Source organism: Urocitellus parryii, chromosome 1, assembly GCF_045843805.1.
Source record: "Urocitellus parryii isolate mUroPar1 chromosome 1, mUroPar1.hap1, whole genome shotgun sequence".
Lineage (NCBI taxonomy): Eukaryota > Metazoa > Chordata > Mammalia > Rodentia > Sciuridae > Urocitellus > Urocitellus parryii.
In genome coordinates, this window is record NC_135531.1 from 1,483,186 (window position 1) to 1,500,780 (window position 17,595).

Here is a 17,595-nt window from a genome sequence, read left to right on the forward strand (position 1 = left end):
GTAAAACCCTCTGCAAGTGTCCACCAGAGAAAACACTTCCTCTTTGTTTGACAGGGAGCTGAAACCTGGTCTGGGCCAGACCCACCCACAATAACAGTTCTACCTGCCTGTCAGGCACCCCAAGGAAAGTTGGAATGCCTCAAGACACTGCCCAGGGTGGGTATCACCCTGTTCACTGCAGACAGTAATGGGCAACAGGGAGAGGGCTCTTTGTGTATCTGTTCATCAGGCACCTTGCTCCCCACCCAGCATCAAGGGCACCCCACCTCCTGCAAGATAAGGCCCACAAGGCTGCTGTTAGCCAGACGGTGGGCAGAACCCCCTAGCTGCTGGTCAGCCCTCACAGGGTTCCCTCCTAAACCCTGCCCCTGCACCCCTCTGTAGGAGGTGGGAGAGGCCCACTGCCTCTCTCCTGGATGAGCTGGCAGCTGGATGCTTCCCCAGGCCATGGGCCTTTGGATCAAAATGGACATCTCCTTCATACACAGGCCTGGTCAGCTCAGGAGTGAGATTCAGGGCTGATCATGCAGATACAGCTTATGACCCAACTGACAATCTAAAAGCAAATTCTCACAAGACAGCATGACAACATAAATCCAATCAATCCTCACACCCTCTGGATCCCTAAATCTTAGCTGGAGAAGCAGAGAATCAGATGAGTATTGTTCATCAGCATCACCTAAGAAATGTGCAGTAAGTCAGACTCCCGTAGGGACAGGCTCTAGAGAAGGAAGAAAACTGCAGGAGAGAGCTTGTGAAAGTACAGGTCCAGGAGAGAGACCTGGAGGAAACAGCTGAGAACAGAGAGGGTGTTAGGAGCCAGGGTGACAGTTACATGTGTGTGGACTCAGGGAGGGCAGCGTGGGGCCGTTCCTCAGTGCCATCAGCCAGCAGGAAGGAGTCCACTGACTTGTTGCTGAGGCGTAAGGGTGTCAGGCGCCGGAAGTTGCCAGGAGAGTGGGGGATCTGTACTCGGGCCCTCTGGGAGGGTACCACAGTCTCGCCAGGGGACAGCCAGGGCGGCACCCTGGCCAGGATGCTCGGGTCCAGGTCCTCATCGGGGGAGAACACAGGGTTGTCAATTCCTAGGAAAAAGGGCAGCAGCTGATCAGCCTCCCAGGAGCACCCCCATCGGCAGCAGGGGGGAGGCACTGCCTGGTGCAGCCGCCAGCTTGTCCTGTAGCAGCCACCTGCAAGGTCACCTGGAAGGTCAGTCCTTTTAGCCTGCAGCTCTCACACCAGGCCTTCCCTGCACACTATAAACCCACACACTATAAGCAGGTGAGCCTGCCTTCTGCCCAGGGGAGGGTCATTTGGATAGAGGGGCCATGCTGGGAGCCTGTGCCTGGGCCTCCAGGAGCAGCCAAGCCTCCAAGGCAGGGGGTTCCTCCTCCACTGACAGAACTCACTCCACCCCGCCTTAGTCCCTCTCTCACCTGCTTGGGAGTCAGAGGCTGTATCCTTTGTGACACTGGCCAGGAATTCGATGCCCCCACTGGTCTCCTCTGCTTCATAGTCAGGGGCCTCCTCAGGGTCTGAAAGCTCCAAATCTATGGGGCAGGGGACAAGAAGAGGGTGAAGGTGGCCTGTGTCCCCTGTGGGTTGTCATTGAGGCTCAGGGATGGCTGGGCATCCCAGTGGCCAGGTCACTGTGCCAAGGAAGAACCATCTCTGTGGCCCCCTTTCATGACCCCCAACCCTACCTGGACTTCTGAGAATTTCATTGGAGAGGGGCTGGAACCGCCCGGTTGGCAGCAGGGAGGGATGGGGCCCGGGTCTGATGGTCTCGGGAGGAGAGGGAAGGAGTGCCAGGCCTGGCAGCAGCCTCGCAGCCCAGGGGACTGCTAGGGTTGCAGTGGGAGTGAAGCACCAGGGGAGAGGGGGCAACGGGGCAGGATCTTGGGAGACAGCCCAGGCACACATCCTGTGACGGGCAGGCACAGCGGAGCAGCCATACCTTTCTCCTTGATGGTGAAGTGGTGCACTGGGCTCTCCATGGGCAGCTTCCCATTGGGGATGCTGCTGTTCCTCTGTGGACAAGCACCAGGCCTTACGTTCGCATCCCGTGTTCAGGCCCAAGCCTGCCAGGACGGTCTCCCTCCGAGGAGGTTCCGAGGGTCCGTCCACGGGCCATTCGGTGCTGCTGCGCCCACTGACCCGGCCCCGGCGACTGACCTCCATCCCAAGATCCATGACCCTCCAGACTTGGATCGGACCCCCAGACACGGGTCACCCTGCGGGTCCTGCCTCTCCCGCCGGCCCCGCCCACTGGCTCGGCCCCGCCCACGCCGGCCCCGCCCCTCACCCGCTTCTGCGCGCGCTCCCTCTTGTAGAGCTTGGAAGCCTTCTTGTTCTGGTTCTTCCCCAGCTTAGCCGACTTGAAGGACTCCAGGCGTTTTCGCATCGTTCTGTGGAAGATCTCCTTGTCCTGTTTCTCGCTCTCGTTTGGAGTTAGCTTGTGCCGACTGTAGAGATGCTTGTACTGGGGGGAAGCGGGCAGTCGGGCTGAGCGGGTCAGAGCGGAACTCCTGCCCGGCCCTCCCGACCACTCGGCCTGGGGACAGGGAGGACGCTACCCCAGGACTACCCCGGGACTCCAGGGCTCCGCCAGTGCCGGGAGGGCAGGGGCAGACGCCCCACCCCAGCACAGGGGAAGGGATCCCGGTGGACCCCGCCTCCAGAAGCTGGGAGGGTCTGGTGAGCCACCCCTGCCCACCTCCTGCCGGGGCTTGTACAGGTACTGCTGCAGCGTGTGGTGGGTGACCATGTCCTCCGTGTCTCGGATGCTCCTCCGTCTCTGCTCCAGGGACTGCATGTCCAGGCGCACGGCGCTGACATTCTCCCTCCTGCAAGAGCCCCAGGGGGAGCTGCTCCCGTGCACTCCTGCCCAGGTCTGCACATCCAGGCACCTGTCCTGCTCTGCTCTCCCTGGGATTCCAGTCAGACTGACTCCCACCAGGCCTTCCCAGCCTCTTTTAAAGGCAGACCCCTGGAATCCCCTGAAAAGCCCAGCTGTGGGGCCCTGGAGCCAGCCTGCCCGCTGCCTTTCCCTGGTGCTGGGACCCCTGTACCTGCCGTCTTCAGTTAGAACTGGCTATACGCTGCCCGGGGCAGCAGACACAAAATCCTGACAGACCTGGTCTGTTTTCCCCTGGGCCGGGACAGGCACATGGTAGCCAGGGGAAACAGACCAGGTCTTAGCCCCTAAGTGCCCTCTGCCCCTGGCAAGTCATTTCGGTGCTCTTGCCAGTATCATAGTGAAGTAGGTTTGCATGGTGGGAAAACGCACTTTTCCGTGCTTTCCCATCCCAGTCCAGGCCCCCAAACCTCCCACTGGCCCATTTATGATTTCCCCAGGCCTGGAGGAGGAGTGACCCAGGGAAGACCCCACCCAGCTGCAGGCCAGGGCAGCAGCACCCGAGGTGCACACGTACAGGAGGTAGGACACAGAGGCCTCCACGGTGGATGGGCGCGGTGTGCTGAAGTCCACGTTCACCATGTTGTCGGTGCTTGGGGAGCGGATGAAGGCCAGTGACCCGCGCCGCTCTCCCTGCAGGGACAGGCAGATGTCTGCTGAGGGAGGGAGGCCCTGGAAAGCACCTGACACTTGGAAGCCTGGGGGCCCTGCTGCCTGTGCTTGGGCCCACAGGGCCTGGGAGGTGGGGGCAGAGCCTAGGGAAAGTCAGCCCAGCGTGAGACTGTGCACGGTGTGCCAGTGCCCACCCACAGCCTGCAGGGGTCCAGAGGCACAGACGGCAAGGAGACCAGCTCCCGCAGGGTCCAGACAGTACACTGCCTGAGTGGCTGGAGTTGAGGATGGGTCCAACACACAGCTGTTCAGAGGAGAAAGAACATCTTGGAGGGCATTTGGGGGGTCTGGGAAGGCAGGTCCTACTTGCAGATTATGGGGGGGCTCTCCTCATTGGGGCTTCCAACCCACAGGCCTCAGGCCCTGATGGGCTCCAGTAGCAACCCAGAAGTTGCTGGAGGACAGAGGAGCTGTGCTCTGGCTGGGGCCTGGGTCAGGAGGGTGAGAAGCCTCAGAGGACACGGATCACGGTGGGCTGCAGCCCAGGGAATGCTGGGGAAGATGGTGGCCGGAGTTGTCAGGCTGCTCCTGTCTTTAACTAGCTTCGACAGGTGCACTGTACTTTCCAGTTCAGGAAATGCTCCCCAGGAGCCTGGGTGGGGGGTGGCTCGAGGGTGTCTGGGTCATCCTCAGCCACACTGGTCCCCTCCAGGGCATGCCTCTTACTTCCAAGCCCTGCATTCTCCACATGCCCTTCCCCTCCCACAGACTGGCAAGGTCAGGTCTGCAGCAGTTCCTGGCATGCCCTCCCCCCAGGGGATCCTTGGGCTGGGGCTGGGACGGGAAAGGGGCTGGGTAATGAGCACCCTCCAGGGTAGGCTTGGGGCTGTGAATGTGCACCCTCCTGGACCTGGGGCCATTTCTGCTGGGAACTCTGTTGGGGAGAGAGCACAGCCCAAGGTTGTGGGTCCTGTGTCAGGTACTGCTGGCTGGTGGGGGTAGAGGACAGGCTCAGCACCCTGTTTGGTACCCGTCACATAAAGTGAGGAGTTGAGGAGTTCTTCAACGACAGGAAGCAGCACTCAGAAGCCACCAGAGACCCCTGCCTGCCCTCGCCTTCCCGTCCTCATCCAGCTCCAGAAAACAGATTGTAGCCTTCTCTAGGATTTCGGCTTTTGGAGGAGGCCCTCAGCCATCTGAGGTTGAGGCCCTGCCACTGTGGGCAGCCATGTGGGGCCTGCCTGGACCTCGGCCTGTGCAAGGGACAGGGAGACCATCTGGGCACACCTGGGGCCAAGGTGGGGAGGGCGGGGGTAAGACTGCACTCTGCCGTGACCTGTGTGCCTCCCATGTCCACCCACACATCCCGAGTCCTGACTGTGTGCAGGGGTGGGCTGTGCACTCCCCTAACCACATGCCCTGAGAGCCATGACAGGACTTGTCCCCCGCCCCCCACGTGCATCTGAGCCGGCTCCTCTGTGCCATGCCCTGGACACATCCAGCCACCAATGTGTGGGCAGTGTCCACTCCAGCCTTGACTTGGGGGTGGATTCCTTCACCTGGTGAAGCAGAGGACAAGGTAGAAGTCCTACTGCTTCCCCCAGGGGTGCCTGCCTGTGCCAGGGCCTGGGCTCCTGACCTCCTCCCTGCTCTCTCCTCCATCTTGAGAGATGGGCCAGAACTCGGGATCAGAAGTCCTGACCCTGTGCACAGACCCCCAGCCCCAGTGTCTGTCTGAGCATCAGCTGCCCAGGGCCTCGTGGCCCTCGGAAGGGGGCTCTGACATGCCTGTCCCCAGGGATCCCAGGAACCCTGAGCTGCACTTGAGTTTTGGGGGCAGGCCCCTTGTGCACAGAGGGCAGGCAGGCCCTCTTGCGTGCTCCTGGACCACATCCAATGAACCCTGGCTTCAGCTCCCAACTCCAGAAGGACATGGAATGTTCTAGTACCTCAGCCACATAGCTAATGGCGTCTTTCAAGTTCAGCTCATGGAAGACATTCAGAATCCGATCTCGAGACTTTTGGGCTGACCTTCTCATCAGGACCTTGCTGAGGAACTTCCTGTCAAAATTGGACCACCTGGGGGACAGACAGTCACATCAGCAGGTGGGAGCTGGACAAGGCTGGGTAGACCTTTCATTTTCTGCCACAGGTCTAGAGGTGAGTTTTAAGTGGCAGGCTGAGTTCACCTTGCACTGCCTGCCCCCTGAGCCTTGCTGTTTGGTGGCAGTGGCCTGCAGAACACAGGTGACACCATGCTCCATGTCCTTGCCTGGTGGACAAGGCTTCCAGGTGGCACCTGGCCCTCAGAGGTGGTGCAAGCAGCTCAGGTGCCCGAGGCTGTAAGCCTGGGTGTTCTGCCAGGTGAGCTGCAGCCCCTGGGAAACGTAGAGGATCGTTTCATGAAGCAGGGGCCAATGAGGGGGCTTGATGTGCTTTAGTGTTCAGATTCATAACAAGACATAAATCGACAATTCCAATTCCATGAACAAAGTAATTTTAAATATTGAGCGACACTAATGTGCCCCTCTTCTGTTCCTACATTGGGGGAAATGGTTTACTCTGATTTTTCAGTTTCCCACAAGTAAACAATATAGCTGGTCAGCCACAGTAAAAGGCACCTAAGCTCAGCAATTGGGCCAGGAAGGGTCCTCCTGGCAGCTGTATCCCTCAGACCATGGTGACTCCATCTCTGTGCCATTGCAGGGTCTGTGGTGGCCCTACCTGAGCCCTGTGGGTCCCACCGTCTTAGGGAGGAGTGTGCCTTTGGTTCCCGCTTTGGTCCACCTCTGGCCACTTACTTATCTCTGAGATAATTGTGTCCAATTTGTCCTGAGATGTCCTCGATGGCAGAGAGGATATGGTCAAATGCCTTTGGGACAAAAGACCCTCCTCAGCCTCACTGGGACCACACAGCTTCCTGGAGCCCCAGGCCCCTCCCTCCACCTTCGCCAGTCCCCCCTCCACCCCACACTGCTCCCCTGCCCATGTCTGCCCATGCCCACTGCCCTACCCGACCATGCAGCTTCTCGTTGAGCTTGGGCTCCCGCTGCTCACTCCTCTTCACCTTTAGCCACTGCACCAGAGGCTTGATGGTCAGGCCCTGGAAGACCAGCCTCACTGATCCTGATGCCAGGCAGGACTCCCCGACCCCAGCCCTTGTGTGACCTCCCTGCCATGCTGGGAAGCCCAGGGACACCAGCCTCTGTGACACTGCCCTGCAGAAACGAGCCCTAGCCTATGCCACAGGGTTCATAAGGACATCCCGGCCCCCACCTTGCTCCTTGGACCACCAGACACAGAGCTGAGGGCTTCCACCAGACCTGTCACCAGACTGAACCCTGAAACTGACAGCCCATCCCACTGCCCGCCTGCAGCAGTGAGAGGCTGGATGGGTGGCTGGGTGCTCCCAGGTACCTACCCATGTGGGACCCTGCTCCAAACAGGAGGCAGCCCAGACTGTCTCCGTGTGGTCTGGAGGCCCCAGAGCCACTCCAGGCCTGGGGCTTGACATCTCATAATCAGGGTAAAGACATACCCACCAGCAGGGTTGGTCTGACTTCACCCCAGTTAGGAAAGAAGGAAGTGGCACCCTGAGTCCTGGCCACCGGCTCCACAGCCCTGTCAGCACCCAGCCTGCCCCAGGAGGTGCCTCACAGCCTGGGCTCCCTTCCCCTTTCCTTGGCCAGCAATTTCCTGCCCACTCCCAGAATCCTCTGGTTGTGTACAAATGGTACCCAGAATGACAAGCACCGGCGAGTCTGATGACACTCAGTTGGGTGTCAACAGGGGCTCTACTCATCAGCACAGCCAGCACAGCACTCAGGACAAACTGTGCTATGTCCCCTGTGGGGCCACGTGAAAACCTACAAAACGCTCCTAGTTACTAAAATTACAAGACCCAGTTAGGTCTGGAGCCTGGGAATTGGTCCCGCGGCGCTGAGGTGGGCCCAGCCTGGCCTGTGGGGACAGGACTGCACGGCCAGCCAGCCGCACCTGGAAGATGACCGTGAAGAAGACCACAATGATGGTAGTGCTGACAAAGAGGTTCTTCTCCTTGACCTTGTTCTCATCCAGCAGCACCACCAGGGCGTAGGCCACGGCCCCGCGCAGGCCGCCGTAGGACATGACCACCTGGTCGATGGGTTCCAGCTGCACCATGCGGTACCGGTTCAGGATCCAGGTCTGCAGGACGATGCCTGTGGTGGGGAGGCAGGCTCAGCCAGTGTCCCCTTCCCTGCAGGGACCCTGGGGCCCCACTGAGAGTGAGTCAATGGTAACAGGTGGGTCCCTCTGGAGCCCACAGCCCTCCACCGTGATCCTAGGCCGTGCCTGCCCTGGCGCCCTGAGGAAGCCTGGGCCTTCCTTGCCAGCCAGGGTCCAGGTCTTTGGGGCACGGTCCCAAGGCTTCCAAGCCTGTGGTCACTGGGCTGAGGGAAGCCTGGTGCTGTGAAAAAGGCCAGGTCCTCACCAATGGCCCGGTACACAGAGATGAAGACCAGCGTGAGCAGCACGAAGGCCGTGTTCCAGGTCCAGATGAGGGGGTCCACCGCCGAGATGCCCAGGAACATGAAGATGATGGTCTCGGCCGCGCTGGCCAGCATCTTCATGGTGTAGCGGACAGTCGTGGCCGACTGCTCTGAGATGTTGGCCTTCACGTACTTCTGGCAGCAGATGCCACAGAAGGTGATGCTGTGGGCGGCAGCACATGAGCCTGGCCAGACGCTGCTGAGGCCCCCCGCTGACCCCCACGGTCAGTCCTGCACTGGGTGGGCCTGGCAGATGGGGGCCAGCCCTGAGCTGGGCCAGCTCTGTAGTCTGTGCTCCCTGCCCCCAGCAGGCGCTGCATCTGGCCCTGGACCATTCTGTGGAAACGCCAACTCCTTATTTAAAAATCAAATACATCAGATTCTTTCTCCCTGACCATGAATTTCCACCCAGCCTGGGGCTGAGGCAGCTGGGAGGCCTGCTCTAAAGGTCACACTCTGAGGAGGGGTGTGGCCCCCGTCCACGTCCCCTGCCCGGGGCAGGCTGTGACCTTGGGGTTGCCCTCCACCCACCCCCAGGCCCCCTGGCAGAGGCACCAGCCTGGAGCGCTGTCCAGGCCCAGTGCAGGGCTCTCCAGCCTGCCACCAGGAGGACAACGGGATGGCTTACGCCAGGATGGCCGACAGGGACAGCATCTCGGAGGTCAGGTAGGACAGGTAGGAGATGACGAAGACGAAGCCGGGCTCGATGATGCGCACGTGCTTGGTGAAGCGGGTCACCAGGGACAGCAGGAAGGCGAAGACGACCCCCACCAGCGTGCCCCCCAGGCTCACCACGAAGAAGGACACTGTGAGGGCGAGACCAGGACTGAGGCTGCCCGAATGGCCCTTGGTGGCCAGCGTCGTGGGCGAGGCTGCGGGGGCTGGCCTTCCTGGCCACTCCTCAGGGAGGGTAGCCTGGTAATTCCGCCTACAGGGGCGCCAAGAGCTCAGGAAGCAAGAGCAGGTCCCTGATGTCTCTGGGAGAGAGTCAGGTTTCAGCACCAGCCTCAGGAGGAAAGGGGAAGAGGACGGTGCTGTGGCCACAAGGCCCCACTGTGGGGGCATCACCCAGACAGACCACCCTGAGGACCAGGTCCTGTCCTTGGATGCCACATCCTTTCCTTCCTAGGGAGGCCCAAAGTGGCCGTTCCTCCTGCCCAGCAAGCCACCAGGACCTCCGTCAAGTCGTGCTTCCGGGGTGTCTGGGAGGGCTGTGTGACAGGCTGGGCCCCGAGACAGTGCAGACGCCTGTCCCTCAGGGCTACAGGGTCCCAAGCTGCAGGGGCCAAAGGCAGCTGAGCTCTGTGGGCCCCCCGCCACGTACCTATGCCTTTTACACAGTCCACACCGGTCACCTTGTCACCACCCAAAGTCACAAAAGACTCGAAGACATTGTACAGGACCTGAAAGGGCGGAAGACAGCCACACATCTGTGGTCAGCACTGACCGCTCCCATCTCAATGCCTGGGACTCACTGGGGTTGGGCCGGTTCGGACTCCACAGCAACTAAAGGCCAGCACAGGGAATGGCAGTGACAAGGAGGGGCCCACAGTGCACTAGTAGGAGGGAGGTGTGGGCGAGAGAATGTTCTGGAAGGAGCCAGAGCTTCAGGAGCCAAGTTGGCCTCTTCCCATCCTTGGCCAGAGGGGGCAGCCGAAGCTGACCTCAGGACTTAACCCTCCCACTTCCTCTGCCCAGACAACCAAGTGCCCTGTCCGGTGGCTTTTTGCTGTGTGACTGGGCTGCGGGGTTGCGCCCTGTGACCTCGGCATGTCCACATGTGACTCTAACCCATCCTGTGCTGGTGCTGGGCGATGGCCATGTCCAAGTCCCTGTTCCCTCAAGGCCCACAACCCCAACTGAGGGGCACGGGTGCGTCTCTGCCCTGCCCTCTCTGAGGTAGGTGCTGGGGGCCCCAAGGGCAGGCGAGTGGTCTGGGGGTCAATTCCTCAGTGGCCACTGAGTCCCCAGCACGGCCTCACAGGGCTGTGCCCTTCGTGGGAGTGCAGGAGAGAGCTGGCGGGCTGTGTGGGCAGCGAGGGCCCTGGCTCCCAGGGAGGCTCCTCTGCAGAGACACGGGAGCCACAGGCTGCCCAGGCCCAGGGGCACAGGAGCTAGGCGCTGCACTCCTGACTGGCCTCAGAGGCCCTCAGCTGCCCTGGGAAAGGCATCTGGGCACAAGGTGAGGATGTCCCAGGGTCCCGGCCCCTTCTGGAGGCCAGTGACAGGTCACATCTCCAAACTTCTATGTCCTGTCTCTGCAAAGTCCAGGAGGAGGCTGCATCCACGTCCCAACTTGCCCTGACCCCTCCCAAAGAGTGTCCGTCTGGAGGTGGAGCCCACCCTCCCCAGGCAGCTGTGAAGCTCCCCACGCACAGGCCTGCTGCTCAGCGTGCAGGGCCCACAGTGCCCGCCACTGCCCACAGCCCAGGGCCCCCAACACGCCTCCACGGGGCGGCGCAGCCAGTGCAGACTGAGTCTGCTTCCTGACTCCTACGAGGGGCTGGCTGTGTCCCCTGGAGCGCCCACTGTCCTGGCCTGGACCTCAGACCATGCCTGGGTTTGGAGACGGGGCCTTTGAAGAGGGCTTGGGTGAAACGGAGTCTTAGGACAGGCCTGCTTTGCTGACTGGGGTCCTCAGGACAAGAGGCGATCAGGGCACAGTGAGCAAGGGAGGAGGGAGAACAGGCCATCGACACACCAGTGGGCAGCCTCGGGAGGAGCCAGTCTGCCCCACCCTCTGCCTCCAGCCTCCAGCCTCCAGGAGGCTCCCGGACCAGCCAGCTGTGGCCCGGCCGAGTGGTACCAGTCTTATGAGAGTCTGCTCATTTGTCCCCCTGTATTTTAGGAAGCTAGGAATGGGTGGCGCCACGGGTAGCCCACAGTTGAAGAAGAAGGCTGTTCTGGGACCTGGCGGCTGTGGGGTGGCAGCCCTGGCAGCCCTGACCTGGAAGGCACAACATGGGCGGGTCCACAACTGGGGAAGGAAGGTGAGGAATTGGACAGAGGGAGTCGGGAAGGGGCAGAGAAGGGGCACTGCGTGAGAGGCAGGGCCTGCCAGGCTCAGCAGCTGCCCCCACGGACACCAAGCATCCCACACAGGCGTGCGCTCCCAGGCAACTGTCCTGCTGGACAGCTGGCTGCGGGCAGCAGAGCTTCTCATTGGCCCGAGGACAGTGGCAATGCCCCCCGGGTGGGTCTCCCTGTGCCTCTCAGGACTGGGCCCTGTGACGGGCCCCGAGGACCCTGCCAGGCCTCACCACAGTGACGGCGTCATTCAGCAGAGACTCCCCGAACACGATGATGAACAGGACCTCGTTGACGTGCACTTCCTCAAACACGGCCAGGACGGCCACCGGGTCCACAGCCGCGATCAGGCTGCCAAACAGCAGGAAGTCCAGGAGCCCGATCTGCAGCTCGCCTGCAAGACAAGTGGCCAAGGGAAGGGTCCAGGGCCTGCAGTCAAAGGAGGCTGAGGGCAGAGCCCAGCCCCATGCCCTGGGGGTCCACGGCCAGCGGAGTCCCACCGGGCTTCCTTCTTCTTGCTGGGCTGAGGCAGACCCTGCCCCGGGTCCGCGGGGCCAGGCCCAGCTTGCAGGTCATGGCCAGGGCAGCACAGGGGGGTCCACGGCAGGGAACTGAGTGGGGATGGGACATCGCCATGACTGGACGCCTAGGCTCCTGTGAGGCGGGCAGCCTCCAACACTCCCTGCATTCCATCTGGAAGGTCAGCACAGACTTCGCTGCCATCGGAGGCCCTGCCTGGCCTGGCAGACCAGGCCCCCTTCCAGGCCCGTCAGCTGCCTCTGGCACCACCAGCCTCTTGCCCCAGGACCCTGTCAGACCTTGCAGTGGTACACTCTGGAAACTGGCCGGCTCCCAGCAGGAAGTGCAGCCAGCTGCACATGCCACCCAGGCTGGCCGGGAAGGGACACCTGCCAGGAGTGTCTGGAACTCAGGGGTCACTCCACCAGGCTGCCTGCTCAAGGCCCTCTCTCCACCTTAGGTAAGAAGAATGGCCACTGCAGGGCCTCTGCAGCCAGCCCAGCTGACCCTTCTGTGATGGGTGCACCTGGCCTTGGTCACTGGTCGACAGCCTGGTCACTGCCGGCCTAGCTCTATCACACCTGGATTTCCTGCTGGGACCCAGGGACTGAGTGCAGACGGTCAGATCTGTGTCTACTGTGCAGAAGGGACATGGTTACAGCACAGTCCTACATGGTCACAGCAGGAAGACAGACCCGGACGTCCCTGGCAGCAGGAATGTTCTGAGTTTGATGGCCACATGGCTCAGGGGCCAGCACAGGTGTACGGTTCAGCCAGTTGACCGGCAGTAAGGACCTTAGAAGAAACCCAGGTGCTGTGCCTGACCAAGGTGGGCAAGGGAAGCCTGACAGCTGTGTGAGGCCAGGGTCAGGGAGCCACAGAGGGTGCCCACTGCAGAGCAGCCGTGGGACCCACCGGATCTGTTGGAGGCTTCTTCCTGCAGAAACCACCCTGGGGCGTCCCAGGCCCTGACCTCGTGGGTCACAGGGCGACCAGGGCCATAGGCCCAAGGGTCCCCTCCAGACCCTGAGTCATCCCTGCATCCAGTGGTCAAGGCAGCCGGTCCTCTGAGGTAGGTCCCGGCCACCTATGGTGACACCTTCCTGGAGCAGGTGTCTGCTCGCCTGAGGGCCTGCAGGGCTCACCCTGGTGCTCTCTGGGTGACACTGGTTGGCAGGCTCAAGGCAGCGCTCTGTGGTGGTGGCCCAGTGCTGAGGGAGCAGGCACCTGGGAGGGACTGCTGTCCTTGTCACCACACTTCTCTCGGTCACTAGGGTTTTAAGGCCTGAATTCAGGTGGTGAGTGCTGGCCAGTACTCTCCCTTGAGCCAGAGGGAAGGTCACCAATCCTGGGCCCGTCCCTGGGAATGCTGGCCCACTTGGCCTCTGGGTGACCCAGGCTGAGTGAAGGACCGCTCCGTGCAGGAACAGGAGCAGGCGGAATGTGGGCCAGAGACAGGGCATCGCAGGCGGAGGCCAGTGAGGTGTGCTGAGCTCGGCCTGCGGTCCAGTCGGTGAGACCCGGATGCTGCCTGCTCTTCTCCCTGGGACCTTCCTCCCAGCCCAGGGAGGACAGCCATGGCCAGATCCTACCACACGCCACCTGTCAGAAAGGGTCCTCTCCCGAGTCGGGCACGGACCCCGGCCAGGTGCGGCCATGGGACTCTGCACTGGGGTCTTTCAGCGGCTCACCAGCGACATCCCTCTCTGCCCACACTCCACCCCTGGGCTGTGTTCTGCACCCCGACCTCCCACCCCTGGGCAGCACAAGACTCACCCATCAGGCCGCTGAGGAAGACCCCATAGAGCGACAGGCCGGTGGTGGCCGCGTTCCACACGGTGCCGATGACGGCGTACAGCAGGATGGTGCCCAGGTTGCCAAAGAAGAGCCGGTTGGGCATGAAGTAGCCAGCATCGAGCACGATGGGGGGCAGCAGGTAGAAGAAGAAGACCGTGGGTGTGAGCGTGAAGGAGGCGATGTGGTCCGCTGCCCAGACGATGCCGCCCAGCACCAGGCCCAGCACAATGAGCAGAGCACTCTCAGGGACGACACTGGTGACCTTGTGGGACAGGTGGAACACTGCAAGGAGGACAGAGGGTCAGGGGGACGAGGTGCAGACTCATGGGACAGGGTCACTGCTAGAGGACAAAGGGTGGGGATGGGTGGGCAGGAGGGGAGGGTGCTGGGGTGGGCACCCCAGCCAGGGTCCTCCCAGTCCTCATCCCAGGTCCCAGGGCCATCTCCAGAGCCCTGCTGCCCTCTGGCTGTCCACACTTGGTGGTGGGTGGGAGTCACGTGCCAGTGGACAGGTCCCTTCACCAGAGACTGGCACCCAGACAGTCGGGACAGGGCTGCCTGGGCCTCAGCCACACAGCCGGTGCCCTCTCCAGGGGTCTGCGTCCAGGTGGGGAAGGGGGTGGTGTGCAGACTGGCCGAGACCCCGTGTCAGTCTGGGCAGGAGGAGGCCAGGCGGTGACTGAGCGGCCAGGGGCCGCTGGGTCCAGCCCACAACCCCTGACCTGCCCAGCCCCCAGTGGGACTGCTTTCTGTCCTCTGGGCAGCCACAGCCACTCTGCTCCTGAGACCGCCTGACCAGACTGATCCTGAGGTCCAGGGCCTGCTCCACGTTAGTCACCTGGTGGACTCTGGGCTGTCCTCCCTGGCTCTGCTTGACCCCTCCCCTGAGTCACCACCTCCAGGAGCAGTGTCCCCAGGGACAGGCACTAGAGCTCACAGGAGCCACAGTGGCCCCCACCCTGGCCACTCTGCTGGCCAACCCTGCTGGGACCCTGGAGGGCGCTCGGCCCTGCCGGTGTCAGCTCAGGCCATGTGGCCAGCTCCCCAGTCCATCTAGGCTCAGGACAGAGTGACACTTCAGCGGCTGGAAGGCCAGCGGTGGGGGTGGCCCTGCTGGCATGGGCTGTGATGGCGCGGCAGACCCCTTCCCTGTACGAGGGTCTCTTGCCTGAAATGACTTCTTGGATATGCAGAGGAGGGTGGCCACCCAGCCCCCAGACCCCAGCTGCGCTGACAGTGTGGAGAGCAGGGACCCTCAGCGCCCGTCTCAGGGGAGCTGCTGCAAAGCCCGAGTGGGCGGCAGTTCTCAGGCTGGAGAGGCCCCAGCCTGCCTGGGGGTGGCCTGCACTGGCTCCTGGACTGCTCTCCGCGTGGAGTCATGGCCCACTCCTGGGGGGTGGTGCCCTTCCTGCCGCCCTGCCCTGGGACCTCCTGGCCTTCACCAGGAGCGGGGCTCTGCTGGCCACTCCCTGAGCCTCAGGCCCCCGGTCCCCACTCTGGACTCCAAAGCACCAGCTCCAGGGGGTGGGGACGCCCAGCAGAGGAAGTGCTGGTTGGAGCCTCCAGGACCTGTGTGGACCCAGCCCCCACGGGCCCTGCAGCCTGCGCCCCCACCTGGCCAGGTCTTGCCTTCAGCCCAGGTTCTGCTCCCCCCCCCCCCCAAGGGCCTTCCAGGGTCAGCTGGGGTCAGCCGCGAGGGCTGCCCTGTGGAGCGCCATGATGCTGGAGGCCTGGCCACGTGACTGATGGCCAAACCAGCTAGACATGCGTGAGGAGCACGTCACAGAAGGTGAACGCCCGGAACATGGGAGGCTGCTGCCAGGAAACCAGGAGGGCTGGTTCCCTGGAATCCTCAGGGCCCTGCCTGGGACTGGCCCTTGAGCTCCAGGGCTCACACAGGAAAGCCTTCAGAGGGGTCGGCCTTACAGGTGGCCCCAAGCAGATGCGCAGAGAGCCTCCAGTCCTCCGCAGGGCCTTCCCTGACCTGGGCAGATGAGGTCAGGCTGGCGGCAGGCCCCGAGCACCCCTCTCCCGGCGGCTGCCTTCCTCTGCTCTGCAGCAGCTGGGGGACCGGGCTGGCGGGACTTGGGGAGGCCCTTTCCCGGCACCACAGGGGAGGCCAGGCTCTTTCAGTGGCTCTGAAGCCCCAGGTCCAGGCAGCCCAGAGCTCCTCTGCAGGCTCCAGGCTCAGCAGGTCCTGGCCAGCCAGGAAGCTGCCTTCCAAGGGCTCTGAGGCCATCGGGAGTCATGCTGAGAGTCCACCGTGGTGGACCCTGGACCCGGAGCCACGCACCAAGCTCTGAACACCTGGATGCATGTCTAGCGATAAGCCCGGGCACTGCTCTCTGATCTCCCCAGCCACTGCGCTGGGTGTCCTGAGGGTGCTCAGAAAGACCAGGGTCCCTGCCCAGGCCACCCTCCTGTGGGCTGCCCAGCTGCTGCCCTGACTGACCACTGCTCCCCAGTGCGAGTGTGGGACCACTCCCTTCTCCAGGAGGGAAGAGATGTGCCTCCCAGCTGCTGTTCGGGGTCCCCAGAGTCCCCAGCACAGAGCTTCCTGGGGGTGTGTGGTCCCCACCCTGTGACTCTCTGGCCTCTCCTTGAGGCCTGGGGCGGGATCTTGTTTACAACAGCTGCACACCCACCCACCTGTGTGAACAGGGACGCCTGGCCTGGGGAATGGTGTCGTGCCCTTCTGTGACCTGGTGAGGCAGCATGGCGGCCACTGGTTAGACTGCAGAGGGACCTGGGAGACCTCGATCCCCTCGCCCAAGCTGGGGCTGCCCTCAGACCTGTTGCACTCAGACCTTCACTCTGGTACTCCAGCCTTTCCCCAAACAGAGTCTGCTGTGACTGTGCCTCTGTGAGGTGCAGCCCAGCAGCCACAGGGCAGAGACAGCGCCCAGCCAGGCTTCTCTAACACACAGCACGGCTGCCCTGGAGCTCCAAGTGCACTGGACACCACCAGCCGACCCTTCTCACATTCCCATGGGCAGCTCAGGCTGTACCATCCACAGGTGGACGAGCACGGGTGGATGCGGCCGGGCCGGCTTCAGACCCCACGCTCTTGCTCAGAAGTCTGAAACCTCAGAAGACGGCGAGCTCTCTGAGGAGGACCTATGCCCACAGACAGCGTCCACGGGGCTCTGGCTGTCTCCAGCCTTTTGCCATCTTGACGTCAGCAGGGACGACCTGTCCGCGGCCTCCTGAGTGCTCTCCCAGGGCACCTCCCTGCTGGAGGTGCCTGTGGCCGCCGCCCACCTCCCTGTTGGCCGGTGCCGGCCCTTCTCTGGCAGTGAGGCCTGGCCCTCCACAGCTGGGGCAGTCCTCCTCTGTGAGCTGGTTCTGCACGTTGGCTCCACCACGGGTGCTAACTCTGCTCACCCACTTGTGGCTCTCTGTAGCTGAAGAGCCCGGCCCTGCCCCGCCCAGGTCTCTGCCACAACAGCCCTGCTGTGGCACCACAGGGGACAGGGGACCTGGGACAGTGGGGGCCTGTGTCCCTACCTTCTGTGGCCTGGCCGTGTCAGTCACGGCAAGAGCCCCTCAGCAATCCAATTCCCTCCAGTGCAGGAACACAACCCTCTCGCTGTCCTCTCATCTGGGCTATCTGGTCCTGGGCAGTGAAATCCCGACTCTCCTTCATGTTTGCAGGGCACCTGGTCCTGACCCTGGCTTGGCCTGATGGCCTTCTGGGCACCCCCTGGACTGCAGTGGCCAAGTGGCTGGAGGTGAGGCCCTGGTGTCAGCCCCGGGGAGGGCCAGGCAAGCCGGCTCTACACTTCAGCACAGGCTCTTCCTCCGTTTGCTCTCCCTGTCTGTGGTCACAAGTAATTTCTCATCCCCAAGAACGCGTGGGTCATGAGATCGGAGCACTGCAGGCTCTGTCTTAGGTTCTCCATCTCCAGGAAACTTCCTGAGGCTTCCTGAGCGCCCCCCAGGGCTTCCCTGTTGCTGGCCCCACCCACCGATGCATTTTTACTGCTGCCCCACCCACGGGTGGTTCTCTGGCCTCTGGTTCCGCCCACTGATGGTTCTCTGGAAGCTAGCCCCGCCCTCGGGCACTTCCAGGGGCTGTGGATGGAGTCTCTCCGCCAGGTGTCTGCTGGTCTCTGCACAGCCCAGGGGGCACTGGGGTCTTCCTGGCCTGCACGGTTTTCCTCTGGCCACTTTTCCTCCTCTACCTTCACCTGG

General features: G+C 62.5%; 1 protein-coding gene across 1 annotated transcript in view; it reads right to left on the minus strand.

The window, feature by feature from the left end:
• Positions 1-831: 831 nt before the first annotated feature.
• Slc9a3 (solute carrier family 9 member A3) overlaps positions 832-17,595 on the minus strand; it is a 34,555-nt gene continuing 17,791 nt past the window's right edge. The window contains exons 2-16 of the mRNA XM_026381445.2: positions 13,381-13,683; positions 11,319-11,479; positions 9,383-9,461; positions 8,687-8,864; positions 8,001-8,221; positions 7,526-7,728; positions 6,543-6,632; positions 6,331-6,401; positions 5,479-5,608; positions 3,435-3,550; positions 2,717-2,846; positions 2,306-2,482; positions 1,958-2,030; positions 1,437-1,550; positions 832-1,085 (exon numbers count right to left, since the gene is read on the minus strand). Of these exons, the coding sequence (XP_026237230.1) occupies positions 832-1,085; positions 1,437-1,550; positions 1,958-2,030; positions 2,306-2,482; positions 2,717-2,846; positions 3,435-3,550; positions 5,479-5,608; positions 6,331-6,401; positions 6,543-6,632; positions 7,526-7,728; positions 8,001-8,221; positions 8,687-8,864; positions 9,383-9,461; positions 11,319-11,479; positions 13,381-13,683 (2,300 nt within the window). The remainder of the gene's footprint in view (positions 1,086-1,436; positions 1,551-1,957; positions 2,031-2,305; positions 2,483-2,716; positions 2,847-3,434; positions 3,551-5,478; positions 5,609-6,330; positions 6,402-6,542; positions 6,633-7,525; positions 7,729-8,000; positions 8,222-8,686; positions 8,865-9,382; positions 9,462-11,318; positions 11,480-13,380; positions 13,684-17,595) is intronic.